At 39.7% G+C, this 15,870-nt stretch overlaps 3 protein-coding genes across 4 annotated transcripts in view; all 3 read left to right on the forward strand.

The window, feature by feature from the left end:
- LOC307183206 (metabotropic glutamate receptor 7-like) overlaps window positions 1–15,870 on the forward strand; it is a 582,198-nt gene that overhangs the window by 427,519 nt on the left and 138,809 nt on the right. The gene's annotated exons all lie outside the window — the stretch shown is intronic.
- LOC307183207 (putative POM121-like protein 1) overlaps window positions 1–15,870 on the forward strand; it is a 77,871-nt gene that overhangs the window by 39,854 nt on the left and 22,147 nt on the right. The window lies entirely within an intron of this gene.
- LOC307184910 (uncharacterized protein) overlaps window positions 1–15,870 on the forward strand; it is a gene marked incomplete at its 5' end in the record, with an annotated part of 38,133 nt that overhangs the window by 10,454 nt on the left and 11,809 nt on the right. The window contains one exon of the mRNA XM_079918664.1: window positions 11,077–11,665. Coding sequence (XP_079774790.1) covers window positions 11,077–11,665 — 589 coding nt within the window. The remainder of the gene's footprint in view (window positions 1–11,076; window positions 11,666–15,870) is intronic.

Consider the following 15,870-nt stretch of genomic DNA (forward strand, 5'->3'; position numbering starts at 1 on the left):
TTCCAACATCTGATGGATGGCCTTGGGAATCTAATTCTGCTATTGATTGTTTTTGCTGATTCTCTCCACTTGTAGCTGATTTCTTCATTATTGTGTAAATTTAGATCATGAGCTCACGTTTAGCTAAACTTTATCTGTGGGAACGCTATAGGCCTGTGTTGAAGGTCTACCTCTCCAGAAAGGGTTTAGTTTTGTGTTTGGAATACCACCGATTTGGGAGCATTGTAAGTTAATTTCTTAGCTTCTGTTTGCAAGACCGCAAATAAATTTGCAACCCAAACACTGTGAACACAGATCTGCGGTTCAGAATTCTCAAGATTTCCTACCTGTTTCCTACCCAGAGCAGAGGCCAAGAGAATTTGCTCTTAGTCTCCCTTTGCCAGCAGATATTTTTTTCTCCTGGCACACCCTTTCATTAAAGGTGAAGCCAGGGATAGGTAGGTTTAGTTCTAACTTCCCATCTAGTAGGGATGGAGTCTTACCTCCTGCCTCCCATGTGGTCATGGCCATTTAAAAACAAGTCTCTATACCAGGTGTGTCATTCAACTACGGCCTGTATTCCAAATCCAGACAGCTGCCTATTTTTTATGGCCTATGAGCTATGAATAGTTTTCACGTTTTAACTGGTAGCATTTTAAGTGGTTACCTAAGTACCTAAATAATATCCTCAATTTGGCCTCTTTGGTCTACAAAGCCTAAAATATTTGCCATTTGGCTCCATAAAAACAGGAGTTCCAGCTTCTGTTCTAAGCTATCAAGATCTTCAATCCACTCTTAATAGAGCTATCACTCTCACACATGGACCACCCTTCCTTCATGGGTACTGGAAATTTCGACTGCACACTTCCAAAATCAACCACGCACTTAAAAATAAGTTGTGTACATTTAACCTAGCATACCTAACCCTTTTCTTTTAGGAGAGTTTTTCAAGTAATCTTGCCCACCATATTTTTCAGAACTTCATTAATAATGGCAAAAAACTGGGCTTACCTGGTGGCGCAGTGGTTGAGAGTCTGCCTGCCGATGCAGGGGACACGGGTTCGTGCCCCGGTCCGGGAAGATCCCACATGCCGTGGAGCGGCTGGGCCCGTGAGCCATGGCCGCTGAGCCTGCGCGTCCGGAGCCTGTGCTCCGCAACAGGAGAGGCCACAACAGTGAGAGGCCTACGTACCAAAAAAACAAACAAAAAACAAAAAAAGGCAAAAAATTAAAACAACTTAACATTCAACAAAAATGGGAAATGTTCATAACAATTATAGAAGCACATACAGTAGAAAACTATAAACTGTTATTGAAAGAGTGAGACATAACCTTTTATTCTTAGAGAACTATGTTTATTTAGGTCCCTTTTGTTTAAATAAGTGTATTTCTGTGTATGTATGTATACAGTCATGTATTTATATACACATACATTATTTGTATGATATATTTATATAAACATATGAAATACATACCTATACACATACCTTTGATTTATATTTGTATACATACACAGGAATATCATTATACATTATATATTTATATACATTGAACTGAAAACTGGTGGTATACATATATATCGTGTATAAATGTGTGTCTACGTGCATGTGTAGAAAAGCAGGTTGAGAGATATGGAAGCATGAGTTAGACAGGGTTCAAGATTTTAAAAGTAGTTATGTGTAGGTAGTGAGGTTAAGGCCCATTTGATTGAAAATATTGCATATTTTTACATCAATTGTTATGATGACCAGATTCCTATGTAAATAAAATTATAAATAGCTATACATACTCGTATGTGTAATGTATAACCAAAAGATATATAGTTTTATATATGTATTATATTTATATTATATAATACAATTATACTAATACATTATATATTGTGTTATATAGAATATATTAACTATAGTGTATTATATCAGATAATAATAATTATATATTTATATATTATGATATAATTGTTTTAAAATCAATATTACAGGATATATCATATTAATATTATGAACATATTAACCATAGAAATACATTTCATTACTCATATATTTTGTATATAATATATGCTAGGCAAAAATATATATTAATATAATACATAATTGTTATACACTAATATAAATATTAGTATATTACATTTATACATCAATATAATATTTAATATTGGTATATTTATATTATTTTTAATATATACATAGCTAATGCTCTTTAAAGCCATCTGCTACAAGTAGAATAAGACCAGGAGTATGGCCAAAGCAAATTGTAAAAATATTAGATTACTTATATTCATTTTTATGTCATTCTCCTGGAATCTGCATCTGGCTATTAGAGAGGACACACAGCAAAATCAACAAAAAGTGCCCAGGACATAGGATCCTTTCTTCATTGGAACCTCAAAGGAAACACAGTGCTATTTAGTCCCCCTTCAAAGAGCCAAGAGCAAACCTTGAAGCACCCAGTAAAAGCCAATTCAAACAAAAAAGCTTTTCCACTTAAACTGGAAAACGTTAAGTTCCCAAGAGGCCCCCTACATCAACCACTGAAGCTCATTTGGCAGTAAAAACCGAACAACAAGAAACGCAAAACAATAGGTGTTTTACCAAAAACACAAAAAAGCAGCTAATTAGTGTCTTTCCTGTTTGAGAGAAGGGGGTGGGAAGTGGGCAGAAGACCTGATAGGAAAGATAAAAAGAAAAGGAAAAGGAAAATAACAGTTTCCAGTTTGACACTCAAGCTGTCTTCTGCATCCATTTCGTCAAGACCACCAAGTCAATGTGGAGGCTTTTTCCTCCTTCCCTTTTCTTTTCATGAGACCGATCACAACCAGCACTGCAGATTCCATCCAATTAAGGAATGCTGTTGCCTACAGGTGTGAATGAGCTGTGAGTAAAGTACTGAAGTAGAGGACACCTAAAGTGAAACGATTTCATGAATGTCCACGTGGCTGAGCAGCAAGTTAACCTTTCATAGATGTGCTAAAGAAGAAGAGTTGGGTTTTATTTTATTTACTTTTCCCTGGACTGTGTTGAATGACTATCATCGACAAGTTCAGGCTACTTTTTGCTGAGGATTAATGCACTGGGAGAGCTGAGAGAACACTCAACAGTAGAGCTGTCTTTTTCTTGACCAGTTCACCTTAGTTTCCCAAACTCTAAGTCTTTCCCTAATTCTTTCTCCTTTTTATTGTAGTAAAATGAACATAACACAAAATCCACCATTTTGATCATTTTACAATTCACTGTACCATTCAGTGGAATTTACTACTGTCACAATGTTGTGCAACTATCACCACTGTCCAACTACAAAACATTTTCATCACCCCAAGAGGAAACATACACCCATTTTGAGGAGTCATTCCCTATATCCCTCTCTTCCAAACCCCTGGAAACCACTAATGTATAATATTTTCCGTGTGTATGGATTTGCCACTGCTGGACATTTCATATAAATGGAAGCATACAATATAGAGCCTTTCGAGCCTGACTTCTTTCACTTAGTTGCATCCATGATGTAGCATGTATCATTAATCCATTCACTTTTATGGCTGAATTCCCTGATCCTGTTTTCTTCATACTGTTTGAATACAAAATTTAAAATAAGTTGAGAGTGAAGCTCTGTTTGAAGGGCACATCTACGAGGCCAACTCTTTTAAAAAAGGTGAAAAGGGAGATATTGTTGTGAAATGATAATCGTTGAGAAGCCTCAGCCAATTTGATAATGAAAAGTTTGGGAAATGTTGCAAAAAATTATCTGCTTTATATTAAAAGCCTTTTAAGCAAGGATTCAGGAGATTGTCTGTTTCTTGCAGGTAACTTAAATGAGTCAGAAGGAAATAACTGCGCTTTAAAACAGATTTTGAAAGGATTCTATTTATTCTTAATAGACAAATGGGAGTACAGGTAGTTCACATCCAATATGGACTCCCTGTGCAAACACTGTTTATCGTTTTAGCCACCACTATCAAATTATATTTCTTGAGAGTAAGGCAGCTCAATTCCTGCATATTACTTTTTTTCCTGCATATTACTTTTTAAAATTCATCTATCAAATTATCAGATTCATCAATCCATTAATACAGTATAAACAAGAGATGTTCATGTTTCAGTGCAGTTCAAATATCAGGTATAAAGAACCACCAGCAAGAAAAAGAATCCTATATCTCTTGCCAGAATGTGGTCAGCTCTGGGGTGCTTTGCTAGCTGAAACACACTTTCATTGTTAAGAGGATAGAGGCTGTTTAAGAGGGATGAGAGCCAAAAAATGTTAACTACGTGTATGTGTTAAGAACAGTGCTAGGTTATCTCATATTCTATATCAGCCAAGGCTCACCATTTTACATATGTGAAAAGCGAAGTTAAAAGTGTTTTAGTAGGGCTTCCCTGGTGGTGCAGTGGTTAAGAATCTGCCTGCCAGTGCAGGGGACGCGGGTTTGAGCCCTGGTCCGGGAAGCTCCCACATGCCACGGAGCAACTAAGAGCATGCGCCACAACTACTGAGCCTGAACTCTAGAGCCCGTGAACCACAACTACTGAAGCCCACACACCTAGACCCCGTGCTCAGCAACAAAGAGAAGCCACCACAATGAGAAGCCCGCGCACCGTAACAAAGAGTAGCCCCCGCTCACCGCAACTAGAGAAAGCCCGCGCATGGCAAGGAAGAGCCAACGCAGCCAAAAATAAATAAATAAATCTATTTTTTTTTAAAAAAGTGTTTTAGTAACTTACTAAAAGGCACGCAATCAGTAAATCTGAGCAAGAATTCAATCCCAAATCTGTCACACTGAAGTTTAAGCTAATACATGAGATTAATAAAAACAGCATTAAATTAAAAGTTCAGAGATATTTTTAATTTCATACTCTTTCACTAACGCTCTTTGGAGATAAATCATTTCTTTTATATGGGCCTTAGTTTTCACAACTATCATAGTTGGAAGCTTGACTAGATGATCTGTATGTAGTCTTCCAATTCTAAAATGTTCCACTCATTTGGATTCCTACAATAATTGCCCTTGCGATACATGCATGCTGCCACCAAGTAGCCGTAGAGACTATTAGTTCCTTTTATATCCCTAGTGGGGAGTGCATTTTGACATCAGACTTACCAGTCAATAGTACAACCTGTTACTATAACTATAAAATAACAAAATAATCTGGTATTATTTCCTGTAAAGCAGAAGCTTTACATTGTCTGTGCATCATATCAGAATCACCTGTAGGTTTGTTTGGTTGTGTTTTAACATCTTTATTGGAGTATAATTGCTTTACAATGGTGTGTTAGTTTCTGCTTTATAACACCTGTAGGTTTTTAAACATAGAGGAAATGCATAACCCATTGAATGAGAATCTTCAGAGACAGGACATGGGCATCTGGATTTTTGGGCTCCCATCATCCGTTTATTTTATTTTATTTTATTCTTTGCCTATGTACAATATTTGTCACATCCTCTTGAATCTTTAAATGTTTCTTTTTGTTTGAAAATTTTAGAATATTCCATAATCTTCACCTACTTTTCATAAGGTGTTATCTGTTATGTTTATTCGATCTTCTGCTTCTCCTGGTTGTCTTCTTTTTTTCCTTTTTTTTTTTGGCGGGGGGGGGGGGGCCCTGCCTCATGGCTTGCAGGATCTTAGTTCCCTGACCGGGAATTGGACCCCAGGGCCCCAGCAGTGAAAGCGCCAAGTTCTAACCACTGGACCACCAGGGAAGTCCCAAGACTTCTGTTTTAAATGACTTTTTTTCCCACTCTAATTCATTCCTGGGATCAGTTTCATGTTTGAACATTAAACCAACCTTGCATTACTAGAATAAAGCTACTTTGATTGTGATATATGATTGTTTTACATACCATGGATACAGTTTGTGCTTCTGTTTACACATTTTGCATGCATGTTCAAAAGAGAAACTGGCCTGTGATTCTATTCTTGTAATATTCTTTTTAGTTTTGATCTGAAGCTTATGTTGGCCTTATAAATATTTGAGCAATATATACTTTTCTGTCTCCTGGAAGATTTTTATGTAAGATTACCAATATTTCTTCCCTAAATATTTGGAAGAATTTACTTGGAAAGCCATTTATCCCTGGCAATCATTTTCTGTAAAGGTACTTAATTATACAAACAACTTTTGCAGTAGATATAGGTTTTTGAGATATGTTTTCTTTCTTGGGTTAGTCTTGTTAGCTTGCATTTTTAAAGAATTTGTCATTTTCGATGAATTTTCAAATTTATAAATATAAAATTGTCATAATTTTAACAGCTTTATTGGGATGTTATTTAAATACCATAATTTCAACACTTTAATGTATACAATTCAGTGGTTCTGAGTGTAACCACTAAAAGACTTGGGTAAGCATCACAACAATCCAATTTTAGATTTCTGTCCCCCCACAAAAAACCCATTACACATTAACAAGCTTTTTTCAATCTCCTCAACCCTCTCAGCCCTAGGCAACCACTCATCTACTTCCTGTCTCTACAGATTTGCTATTCTGGGCATTTCATATAAATGGGACCGTACAATATGTGATCTTTTGTGAGTGGCTGCTTTTACTTTACATAATGCTTTCATGGTTCATCTATGTTGTAACATGGATCAGTAGATCGTTCCTTTCTATAGCTGAATGCTATTCTATTGTATGGATATTCCACATTTTGTTTATTCATTTATCCAGTTGTCATTTGAATTATTTCCACCTTTTGTTTTTAGAAATATGCTTCTATGAACATTCACGTACAAGCTTTTGTGCAGACATAAGTTTTTATTTCTCTTAGGTATATATTTAGTACTGGAACTGCTGGGTCATAGGGTAACTCTATGTTTAACACTTGCAGGAACTCTCAAGCTGTTTTGTAAAATGGCCGCACCATTTTACATTCCCACCAGCAATGTATGTGGGTTTCAATCTCTTCTCTTACAGCCTAGCATGTCATCTATGCTGGAAACGTTTCACATGTGGTTGAGCAGGATGAGTATTTTACTCTTTGGTTGAGTGTTCTGTAAACATTTATTAGGTCTTGTTAATTCATAGTCTTGTCCAAGTCTTCTATATCGTTGTTGATCTTCTGCCTAACTGTTCTATCCATTATTGACTGTGGAGTACTGAAGCCTCTACCCAATGTTGTGCAATTATCTATTTTTTCCTTCAATTCTTCATGGATTTTGGTATTTTCTTCTTCGTGTATTTTGGTTTTACCTTATTCAGGGCAAATAGGGTAAAGATTTTTGTATCTTCCCTTTCTTTATCATAAAATGTCCCTTTTCATATCTAGTAACTTTTTTGTTTGTTTTAAAGTCTATTTTTTCTGGTATTAGTATAGCCACTTCAGCAATGCTTACGGTTGCTATTTGCATGATGTATATTTTTTCATCCTTTTACTTTGTACACATTAGACTTTTGAATCCAAGGAGTGTCTCCTATAGAAAACATTTTTTAATACCCAGTTCGACAATATATGCCTTTTGATTATACTGTTTAATTCATTTACATTTAGTTTTTATTATTGATATGGTAGGATTTATTTATGTCTATCATTTTACCTTTGGTTTTCTACATGCCTCATGTTTTTGCTTTTTTGTTATTGTTCCTCCAGTTTCCTTTTATAGTAGGTAGATATTTTCTACCGTAACATGTAATTCCTTTAATGATTTTTAACCACATTGTTTGAGTAATGGCTGCACTAGGGCTTATGTAATACATCTCAGAATCTCTTCAGATTTTTACTAGGTTCATTCCAGATAGAAACAGAAACTGTACTTTTATAGAGCTGTATGCCTTCCCCTCTTTTTTGTTTTTATTACATTTATATATGTTACATACTTAACAACATATTATTATAATAATTACTTCTCACAAGCTTATTTTTTCAAAGAGCTTAGAGAAGAAAGTTGAGCAAATAAATATTTTTGAGTTTGTCCGGTTAATCTATTTACCATTTCTGGTTCTCTTCCTTTCTTCCTGCGGATTCAGCTTATGATCTACTGTCATTTTTATTCTAACACAGCTTTGTTCTCACTGCCTTCGTTGTGCCATATCATCAAATATATGATTTTTTTATGTTATATAGAGAACAATCCAAATATAGTCATATTGTTTAGACACTTACTTTTTAAATTAGTTAAGAGAAGAAAGGAGAAGAAATTTGAAATTACAGTATCTTTTATAATTCTCTCCACAACTGCTCTAGTCAGCATTCTTTGTTTTGTTTGTATGGCTTGAGTTACTGTCTGCTATCATTTGAAGAACTTCCACTAGTATTGCTTGTGAAGCCCGTCTGCTAACAATGAACTCACTCAGTTTCTGTTTCTGTTTCTGAGTTATGGTGAAGTATTGATGATAAGTTGTGGAGTGGTAGGAAAAACTAAAATGCGATGTGCTGTATGATGTATGTTTCACTGAAGTGTCTTGGTCAAATTCTAATGATTTATGATAGAAATCACATAAAGCAAGCATCACAATTCTCCAGGAATGTTCTGTAGAATGCTAATGTTAATGATGAATATGTGATCCCAAATCTTTCACTTGTATTGACCTTATCTCAGTAATTCTTCTCCCAACAATGCCGTAACTAGAGTTGAGTTCTAAAGTGTACCTTCCTCTTTTCCAATAGAAATGGTCCCACAATTTCAGAAAGTTCTCAAAGGTGAAAAAGTGCACACGGCGTTTATCACGTTTGCAAATGCCAATGAAAATGCTAAGGTAACACTGTCCAAAATGCAATATTCTTCTGTGAGGGCACCCAACTTTAAACAAATACACATATTCTAAATACAGCTTAGATCTGTGACATGTTTTGGCCAATGAAGTGTGAGCAGACATGATGGCCTTCAATGAGCAGCAGAGGCCTTAAATGGGCTTGTGCAGTTGGGCTCACCTCTTATGTTTCAGTGAACTTTGTGAGAAGACAGGGCCTGGGAGCTGCGGCCTCACAGTTGGGCTCCAGAGGAAGATGTGTGTTACAGACCTCAAACTGACCCAAAACACGGAGCAAAACCAGCCATCTAGAGGTCTAAAAGAGGGCCACTGCAGCTAGCCAATAGGTCCAAGAAAAATAAATTCTTGTTTATGGAACTGAGTTTTGGGTCGATTTGTTCCAAAGCATTATCACAGCAAGAACTGACTAACACAACATCCTCCAAATCATTGTTATGTAAATGGCTGCCACCATGCCTACAAGTAAGGCAATTGTGTACTCAAATTGTGAGAGTTCTTGAACTCTTGGTGCCTCTCCAACACAATGTACATGGCTAAATTTCCACAAATAAGTTCACTAATATACCACAGAGATCTCCCTAAGCTTTTATTAAATGTAATGCAAAGTTTATTCTTTTCATTTTCTGCTTCTACATAGTTAAAATGCTTTTTGTCAATGTAAAATGGCTCTTACCTTTTGGCTTCTGTCGTGAGAGTCTTTTGAACTCTGAAACACTGTAGGATATCACCTATAAATGGAATCTAAAACATACAACAATTGAACGAATATAACAAAAAAGAAGGAGAGTCACCGATATAGAGAACAAACTAATGGTTGCCAGTGCGGAGGGGGAGGAGGGGGCAATACAGGGGTGGGGAAGTGAGAGATGTAAACTACTGGGTGTACGACAGGCTCAAGGATGTATTGTAGAACACAGGGAATATAGCCAATATTTGGTAATAACTGTAAATGTAAAGTAACCTTTAAAAAAGATATAAAATTTTTTTAAAAAAGAAATCTTACTTAAAATTCAAAACAATTTAAATGTCCATCAACAGGAAAATGCACATATAAATTATTGGATTTCCCTACATGGGAATCCTACGTAGCGAGGAAAGTACATGAACTAGACAGATCTTTACGTGTCAGCATGGATGAACCTTGCAAAGATAACGCTAAATAAAGCAAGTAACAAGAGAAAACAAAATAAAATACGATATGCAGTTTAAGAATACTTAAACATGTAGCCTACATAGAAAGACATCCATGCCACTGATGGAGACCAAGTTCAGAAGAGTGGTTACCCAGGGTCAGCTGGGGAATTGCTGTGCTTGGGAAAGTGGTCACACCAGAGACTCTTCAACAGGAATGGTAATGTTTCACTTCACACACTGGCTGGAGGACGGAGGAGTGTCTGCGGTGTTATAATGTGAGCACGCTGCATGTAAAAGCCATTGCTGACCACATCTAGGGGAACTGATGAGTGGGAGCTGGTAGTGGGTGGAGGCATCCAGAAGGTGGTGGTAGAAGAGGAACATTGTACACGTAACGCCTAAGGCCTGACCAGAGGACGACCATTGCTCTAGAAACTGGACACAAATCCAACTTCTACGGCCAATCCTAGAAGACAAACTGAGGCATATTTAAAATTTTAACACTTTATGTGCGCAAAAATAGATTCAATTCACGCAGCACAAAGCGGAAGAGGTGAGGAGCACTCCAGCCACAGGAGCTGCAGAGATGTTTATTTTAAAAGGGCAGAAGCAAAGCAAGGAAACGAGTGATTTGCTATGGCTTTAACGCCTAGTTGGTGGTTTGTGACTGGGTGTCCTCAGCGGTGTTCGTCACCCTGAGGCGCTGACAGGCTTAGATTTGGGTTGGTTTAAGTAGGCGGCCGCATCGCTAGAGCCACCGCAGGCTAACGGCCTCCTTGCAGGGTTAATTTACTAACACCAATTGTCTGAGTCCTTCCTCTTACTCAGTCACTTCACTTCCTACGCCTCACTTTCTCTTCTGCAAAGTGGATATTCAGTAGTAAATTCTCTGTGGAGGTGTCAGTACAAAAAAAGTGATTATTAGGAACCACGATCATGTCCTGAATGCACGGAACACGTCACCGTTTGCCAACCACCGTGTCAAGCCAGCAGAAACGACAGAAATTAAGAGCTCTCCGCAGAAATTCACACACCCGTGCACCAGGTAAGGGACCACAGGCAGACGTTCACTCAGCCTTTCCTGTGTCCCTCACGGAGTTCACGCTCTCTTCTGGGCGGGGCGAGCACAGACACTTAGCGGGAGTTTAACTACTTTTAAAATGTGCTGATACAACCATGTCTCACTTTTGTTTGGATCAGTCAGCAAACGCTTTTTGGAAACCCCAAATTCTCCACACCTCCTACCTTTCACGCTCCCCTAGTCTCGAAGCTGCCGACACCGCTCCTCAGGCCGCGTCGTCAGGAGAGGCGGGTCTGCGTGCGGACGCACGGCGAGCTCGCAGAAGTCCTCGAGCCCCGCCCCCACGGGCCTGCCCGGAGGCTTAAACCGCAACCGCGCGGCTCGGGAGGGCGTTGATGCCCGCGCCAACACCAGGCCGCGCGTGGGCTCCGGAGCGCGGCATGGAGGGCCCGGCCTAGCTTGGGCCCGTGGCCCTGTGTCTTCGGGCCGCAGCCGCCGGGCGGTGGGCGCCCGAGGGGCCGGGAGGCGAGCCGGGGCCCCCAGGCGGGTGTGGGCATCCTGTCTGCAGCCAGCGTCCCCGAGGCCGCGCTCAGGCCGTGAACACTCGGTGAAGCTGCGCCCGGACAGCGCGGCCGACTCCTTCTCGCGCTCTGAGGACCTGTGCGCGCTGCAGGACTCGGTGCCTCTGCCCTCCGTGCGGGCTTCCCTGAGGGAGGGCCTGCTGGACTTAACGCCTTCTGCCTCCGCGGGTAGACTGGGCGCCGCTCCTGAGCACCCTCTGCCCCTGATCTGTATCCAGAGCTTCTTCCAGCCACGGCTTGTCGAGACAGGTTTGTACTTCCCGCTTCCAGGGGCCCTCGTGTGGGCGGTGAGAAGCGGGGTTTTAAATGGTTAACGGTGGAGGGTGGGCACTGGAACCGGTGCCCAGTGACCGGGTGTACGTGCACTGGACGGGGCGTGCGGCCTAGGACTCCTGCCAGCTCGGTGACCCCGGCCGAGTGCCTTAAGGCTTCAAGGTCTCAGTGTTCTCATCTGTAGCATGGGCTTCACAGGACCCAGCCTCCGTGGCGGTTACAAGGATGCACTGTGTTAATGCTTCTAGACTCTACAAAGTAGAACACTTAGCACAGTTTGGAGCATCGTTAATTGTTGCACAGATGTTACCTGGTCTGTTGAATGACTTTGCCTGGTACACACCAAAGCGATTAGGAAATGGATATATCCCAGCTTCATTTCCTTTCCATTCAAACAGGGCTCAGGAAAAAAAAATTTTTTTCAATAGGTGTATCATATATAGTGAAAAGAGCACCGGTGTCAAGGCAGCTTAGGGTTTGAATTCCAGGGCTTATGCTCTCTGTGGCCTGGACAGGTTTCTTTTGCACTACAATCCCCACACTTGTAAAATGACATTAAAAACCACTCTTTCTGTGGGTTCTTAGAATTAATTAAGCAGGTTATGTGTGTAAAGTATCCTGGCACTTGAATGAGATGTCAGAACCAAGGGCTGCTGGAGACGATGCTTCTGCCCTAGGTAATCTTCCCTTCTGCTGGGCAAAAAGTAAACACAAGCACAGGAGTCAGTGCTCTGGAAGAAGTGAGTTCTGCTGCTACAGAGCACAGAATCTCTTTTTTCTTTGATTTAATTTTTATTCTATATTGGAGGATAGTTGATTTACAATATTGTGTTACTTTCAGGTGTACAGTAAAGTGATTCAGTTATACATATATCCATTCCTTTTCAGATTCTTTTCCCGTACAGTTTGTTACAGGATATGGAGTAGAGGTCCCTGTGCTATGCAGTAGGTCCTTGTTGATGATTTTATATATAGTCGTGTGTATATGTTAATGCCAAACTCCTAATGTATCCCTCCCCGCCATCTTTCCCCTTTGCAGAGCACAGAAACTTGGAAGGGAAAGTTCAGGGTAGGATTCTTGGAGGAAGGGCTGTCCTCTCTAAGGATATGTAGAAGCTCCTGGGGTGGCAGGAGAAAGCAGTGTGTGTTGAAGTTTGAGAAATGTAAGAAAATATGGCAAAACTAATGTACAGGGCTGGAACTCAGGGTTTGGGAAAGAAATGAGAGTTAATACTGAAAACTTAGTGGGGCCCAACAAAAAGGCGCCTTGTTTGTCCTGTCAGATGTTTGGATGTTTATCCTGAAGGCTGCAGGAAACACCAAAGAACAGTGAAATGGAATTCTGGTTTAGAGACTCACTTGGACCTCCATGTGGAAGGCAGTTGATTGGGTGCAGGGTGAATTGTAATCTAAGGGTCCCACTTAAGTTATAAAAGGTGGGACCGGGTTTTGCAGATCTGAGAGAGAATGGGTGAGGCCTGGTGACCAGTTAGAAAAGGGAGGGCAGCAAGCGTGGGTGACAGTTTACAGCTGCATCTTTTTGAGAGATACAGAGCACAGTAGAAAGGGATTGGGGGTGGTGAGAGGATCTTCCTTCATCTTCAGTGCTTTAGAGGGGCCTGGTAGACAGGTCTGGGCCCAAGGTACAGATGTGGGCTTTTGGGAGGACAGGTGTTTGAAGGCATGGTAGAGACTTAGGTTAACCACAAGAATATCCAAAGGATCATAGGTCTGAGAGTTTTTTTAAGTGAGTATATTTGAGGATGTTTATAAGCTGAGAGAAAGTAGCCAACAGAGGAAGGGTGTAAAGATCTAGGAGAGGAAGTGATTGTTCATTTGTTTTTGAAAAGCTGAACACTTGTCGTGTGCCTGGCCCGTTTCTAGGATGTGGGGTTCACACCATCTGTTATCTCTTCTGCAAGGACAGTTCAATTCATGCCCTGGTGAACAGAAGTCAGATTATTCTTTGCATCCCATTCAGGTGTAAGAACTGTTTTGTACCTCGGAAGGGAAGCAAGCTGTATCATTTGGTCACCTGCTGATGATAATAGCATTGGCTGAGACCTGACCATTTACAACGAAGGCACTTCTGTAGGTAATAAGTTCCAGGAGGGCCCGAACTGAGTATGTCTGTTTCAGCATTTAGCATGGTTTAGCATCTGAGAGGCCGGTACATTATTGGCATATAGTAGACTTAAAAATGAATATTTGTGGATTGTCTGAATGAGTGGATGTGTGTGATTCACCTCCTATTTGCAGGTCCTATGCCCTGCAATGGATTTTCAGTGTCAGGTTGTGACAGTATTTATGATGGGGATTGGCATTGTTCCCTATCTAATGGATAAAGATTACACATGAAAGGACTTTACAGTGACATCTCAAAAGCCTCATAGGAATTACTTAACAAAAAAATAAAATTGGATTCTGTATAATTTTTAATTTGTAAGCTGGCCAGAACACTGGTATTTCAGCCAGTCCTCTGGTAGTTCCGATGACGTCCCCATGATCACCCAGGCATAATCAGAATGGCTTTAGGATTTGGGAGCCAAAATGTTCCTCAGTATTTACGGCTTTGCTCGTCCATTTAAGAAAATGGACTATTGAAAAAATAGCTTCAGACACAATATGGCATTTTATGATTTAGCATGAAATCTGAGAAATATAGAGGTTATCTGAAGCCTGCAATGGTAAAGTTCCCTCTGCTATTGAAGTTATTGTCTTTAAACAAAGATTCTACATCACTAATGCTATATATATATTTTTTATGATATTCAGGTTAATTTCCTGTTCTCTCTAAGGAAGTAATTGGTTGCTTGGTATGAGAGATGGTGTGGCTTCCAAAGGTGAAAAGTATTATTTTGTTGTAATTTCCAGCTACCTAAGGATGGGAGAGGCCCAGGACACTGCAGTCAGTATATTATGTGGAGCAGGTTATATTGTGGTTTATTTATGAACTTTTACATGTTTATTTTCTTCTTTGCGGTACGCGGGCCTCTCACTGTTGCGGCCTCTCCCGTTGAGGAGCACAGGCTCCGGACGCGCAGGCTCAGCGGCCATGGCTCACGGGCCTAGCCACTCCGCGGCATGTGGGATCTTCCCGGACTGGGGCACGAACCCGTGTCCCCTGCATCGGCAGGCAGACTCTCAACCACTGCGCCACAAGGGAAACCCACATGTTTATTTTCTATGCAAGTTTGTGTGCTCCTTTTTGAGTTTTGGTAGATAAGTGTTTTGTAACTTTGGAATACTTGGAGTTTTATATATATATATAACTTATATATATATATTTTTTTAACGTAGTAGTTAAAGCCGTGGAGAGTGTACTAGTCTACCTAGGTTCAAATTCTGGCTTTACCCTATGAATTCCCTGTGGCTTCCTCTGCTCACCTATTAAAATGGAGGATAATAAGACTGCTGTGGTGAGTTACTTACTAAATGCTATTTAAGCATTTGCTATAATGATCCTGTATACTCGAAGGCAAGGAACTTGCCCCTTGATTGTCTCTGTATTCCTAGTGTTTAAGAATTCCTAGTGCTTTCCTAGTGCATTGTCTTAGGATAGAAATAGCTCAGTATAGTTCTTCTCACTATAAAGTACTGTTACGTTGAAAGTCTTTGCTTATGTACTAATAATCTATGACATATCTGCTGAGGACAAGGAAAGGAATAGTTTTAAAACTGCAATGGATAACAAAAGATTATATGATGTAATGCCTTTATTATGTAATTATAAAACTAACAAATGATCATGGTAGAAAATTTGAAAAACTCCTAGACAAAAGAGAGGTCAACAAAATTTGGAGTAACTTTCAGAGTGTAGAGTTGTCCATGAATATTAGTGCTTTCATTTTTTCTAGGACTTTAAGTCGACTGCTTCTTAAGAATGTATTCCTGATATTTTACTTTAATGATGTTTTCATCATGGGGACACACACACACACAGAAATCTGTCAAAAAAAAAAGGCATGTAAATCACTGATGTTTCAGATAGCCACATGAAATAAAGTGAGAAAGGTCAACAAGCTGAAAGAATGTGGAGTAGCATCTCCTTAATTGCTTACATAACTCTGATAATTACCTCTTTGTGGATAAAGTAATTAATGGGGAATCTAATTCAAGAAAAATGTATGAACTTCAAGCCTTCTCAAAGCCAAGTATTTCTTTCCACAAAAGGTTACTTT

Source organism: Stenella coeruleoalba, assembly GCF_951394435.1.
Source record: "Stenella coeruleoalba genome assembly, chromosome: 3".
NCBI classification, from domain to species: domain Eukaryota; kingdom Metazoa; phylum Chordata; class Mammalia; order Artiodactyla; family Delphinidae; genus Stenella; species Stenella coeruleoalba.